Source organism: Halyomorpha halys, unplaced genomic scaffold (assembly GCF_000696795.3).
Source record: "Halyomorpha halys isolate HHAL.00 unplaced genomic scaffold, Hhal_1.1 Scaffold666.1, whole genome shotgun sequence".
NCBI classification, from domain to species: Eukaryota; Metazoa; Arthropoda; class Insecta; order Hemiptera; family Pentatomidae; genus Halyomorpha; species Halyomorpha halys.
In genome coordinates, this window is record NW_027112188.1 from 30,728 (window position 1) to 34,779 (window position 4,052).

At 29.9% G+C, this 4,052-nt stretch overlaps 1 protein-coding gene across 1 annotated transcript in view; it reads left to right on the forward strand.

Annotated features, from left to right (window-relative positions):
• Positions 1-550: 550 nt before the first annotated feature.
• The window catches only part of LOC106685174 (leucine-rich repeats and immunoglobulin-like domains protein 3), a gene marked incomplete in the record, with an annotated part of 135,029 nt that continues 131,527 nt past the window's right edge, over positions 551-4,052 (forward strand). Inside the window, 1 exon segment of the mRNA XM_067050190.1 lies at positions 551-965. Within this exon segment, the coding sequence (XP_066906291.1) occupies positions 799-965 (167 nt within the window).

The following is a 4,052-nucleotide window of genomic DNA, read 5'->3' on the forward strand; positions in this document are numbered from 1 at the left end:
TCTCATAAGTAATATTATCATACGGTAAAATTAAACTATCCAAACCTAAATGTCTTTAAATGTGTATTTGGGTTGTGTTAAATCAAAATAAACCATTAAAATTAGTCGGTAAGATTTGAAACAAACTATTTGCACCCAATTAATAGAATTTTAAATACACAAAATCTTAAATTAAAACATAGAATCTTAAAATAGATTTATTGATACGGAAAGCTGGGGCAATCCTTCAATTAATTAAACCATAGAGAGCATAAATATCCACGGTTGGTAGTTCTAAAACAATACTGTGCAAAATGCATGGATGCAGCATAAAAGCCCTTTGATTAGTGCCCAAAAACCGACAATCTACGGGTCGGTCTCATATCCAGGCCAATTTGTACTAGCTAATTCTAATTACCTATGTCCATTCACGAATTTGTCATTGTTTGGCAAATATGTAGCAGCACCTTTAGATTAACGGTAAGTGGCAAACGTATAGATCTAGCATAAATCCGAGGAACTGTTATCTCTAGCGTGAGGTTATTTATTTCTCCGCAAGGAGCAGCACGGTCTGAAAACAATAACAAAACAATATCTCGTACCGCCCAGCTAGATTTCAGTTACTTTTTTTTCTGATTTTGTTGTCCGGTCGCGATCTATTCTTCACGTATTATTAAAGTATTAAAAAAATGTATAAGCGTCTTTATTCTGTATAGGTGTTAGTTTTTCAACTATGCTGATGAACTATTTGATCATTTTTGGGGAAGTTTCGATGAATGATCTTATAAATGAAACTTATAAAGTTCATCCGTTTTTATAATGCTATTATTATTACTTTTTAGTAGTGTTCATTTAATATCTACTAATGAATTGGAGGGTAGTAGTGAGTGTCCCAAAATTTGTAGTTGTTTAGAAAGCTTTGTGGACTGCAGTGATAAAGATTTAAAACAAATGCCATCGACTCTCCCTCATTGGACCAAAATATTGTAAGTTTAGTGTACAGGATCTTTTTATCATTTAATTTTGGTATTCTAAAAGTTCAATTATATTTTATTGAATATAGACAAAGAGTTTCATAGGTTGTGAAAATCTCAGTACGTACTAATAATTTTGTACTTTTTTTATTTTACAAGTAAATTTTCTGTTTCTGTTTCACCTTTTTTTAAAGTTTTACTAATTGAATCTGTATTTTTTTTTCTGTGGTTAAATGAATACAGATATTTGATTGCATACATTTCTTAAAATACCTTGTGATTTGTACTAATTTGTTGAATTCAGTAGTTTACCAAATCATTTTAAATGGGCTTACGTTATTCAGAATTTTATTTTATATAGGGCAATTTGTTATTTGATATAGTAATTAATGTCACAGACATCTAGCATTCCTTGTGATGTGAGATTTAGTTAAAAGCCATAGCTGCTGTATTACACTTTTATTTATTTTTCACAATTAATGTTTAATTTGCACATTCTGATCAGGAAAGGTGAGATAATTTATCTTACTACTTTCTTAAAAATTGCTAGTCTTCTGGAATCAGTGTTATTCTGAGCTTTTCGATTTAGAATTATGTCTTGTTAGATTTTTTGGAGCTATGTCTCTGTAATCATTCTGATGATTTTACATATAAAATTAATCCTGCAATAAATATGAGTTAATTATTTTATATTGGTATCACTAAATTAGGATATAAACAATTCTTCCTCAAATATTTGCAATTCAATAATTTTTCATTATTTAAAAAAATTATCTGACTTACCATAAATTATTATCATTGTATCTACTTGCATTTTTAGCTTGAAACTCAGCATGTACATTTTATTTTTCATGAAAATGATTGTGGAATATGATTGTTTTTAGCTGATGCCTTAAAAAAGATTTTGTACTTATTTTTTTACTTTTATTTACCTTTGTATGAAATATATTGTTAGGGAAAGTATTACAATCCCAAAAAAATTGCAATTCCAGCTTTTAACAGAATTAAACATTTTGATTTATAGTTAAACATTTGAAGTCCTCTGCGCCCAAATAACTAAGTTTCTCTTAATGTTCTATGTTTGTGTGGTCAGCCTACCTCAAAAATGAAAAGTTGTACAAAACTGAAATCCCATAATGAAGCAGGTAAATGCCTGGGGTGTGTTAACAAATTTTTTTGATTTAATTGACCTACTGGAAGTGCCATTTTATAGAATCGATTTTTCTAATTTTCTCGAAAATGCCTGTAATGATTTTGATTAAACTTGGTGAATTAATGGACATTTAAGTGCTCTTTAATATCAGATAGATCTTATTTTCTTTGAAATGGTCTGACAGAGCTTAAATGTAGATTTTTTTTTTTAAATCTTCCTATAAGTACTTTTAATTTTATTTATTTGAAATAAATAATCTCACTTTTTTATTGGAAATGAAAAATAGATAAATATAAACTATGAAAGAACTTGATTGTTAACTGAAGCACATAAGAGAAAAAAAAAATTTTCAGTTTGAATCTTTGAAAACCAAAGATTAAAAAAAAAAAAATTATGTAACATGGAAGTTCGTAAAAAAGTAATGGAGATTGACAAAAGACGGATAGATAAAGAATTTGTCCTTAAACTGGCAGACTCATGCACCAGTCTGATAATGGTTGTCATTTCGACATAGTTATTAAATAATTTTTTTTTTTTAATTTCACTTAACGGATATTCAAGCCTTTCAATTGACAGGATGACTACTGGTAGTGGTATTTGGTGGGGGGAAGAAGTCGGGCAAGTGGGCCTAGTGGTCCTTTATGCCAGCCCCTGGCGGCTACCTGAATTGCCACCACCTACTAACCATGGTGGGAGTGTCAAGATTCATTCCTTGGGATCGCCGAAAAATGAATGTTAACTGCCCCAGGTGGGAATCGAATCGACAAAGTTCCGAACCGAGCTTTTAAAAGTAGTATAAATTCACTAAAATTTGAGCTCTAATAAAGCTCTTTACTTTCAATGGTTCTCAAGAATTTTTCTAAATAATGAAAAATAAACATTTTCTGAACTATTATTGGCAAATATACAAATTGCTACATCTACTAAGATAATCATTAGAAACTACATTATGGTGTATTTATCTACCTTAAATTAGAGTACTAATAAATATTTACATATAATATTTCATGAGGTACAGTACAGTTTACCCAAACCAATTTTTTTTTTTTTCATCCAAATACAAACTAGTGCCATCTATCTACTATTTTTATTTTCACTTATCTATTTGTGAGATATTTGGTAAGGGAAGTTATGATTGTGAAAAATCTTGAATTCCTGTTTTCGACAGAAATACACATTTTGAGGTCCCCTGGGTCTAAATAACCAATTCTCACAAAATGGTGTCTGTGTGTGTTGCTTTTTAAGAAGCTGTATAAGGGGAACTATTGATGTATTAGGGCTCTTATTTTAGCAAATTGATTGTGATTTAAATGATGTTCTATTAGGTTTTCTAGTGTTGCTAATTTTAAAGATATGGAGATTACAAATCAATTCTTTTTAATGTTTTGAAACAGCCGCAATGTTTTGTTCTTCCTAACAACCGTTGGCAGACTCATCAATTTTCACTAGTAACTATACATTGTTTTCATTAATTTAATAAAAAATTAGGGATAAATAACTGTTTTGTTTTTTTTCCACCAGGCTGTTGGACTATCAGTTGCTATGACTTTGACCAGCAGATAGTGTTTTTTTTTTTCCATTTTTATGCTTTATGACCGCAATAAACAAAATATTATCACACATCCTCCCTATAATCACCTGTACCCTAAATTGAAAGAACATTGGGTCAACAGGTGACCTGTATTGTTATTTTTTTTTTCCGTTACGGGTGCAAATTAATCAGGGATTGTTTTTAGATATTAGAAAAAATTGCTTAACCAATGACACAATCTCTCTAAAATTAAAATTCAGTACAATTTCAATTAGCTTACCAAGAGGAATAAAATAACTGTAAGAACACTTTTTATTGAGTAATAATATGAATCGAATGGAGTTTTTAATTTAATCGGCCTCTCAGTTTTATCTTGTCAATTTTTTTTTATTATAGAAGGTGATCGGGGGGGGGG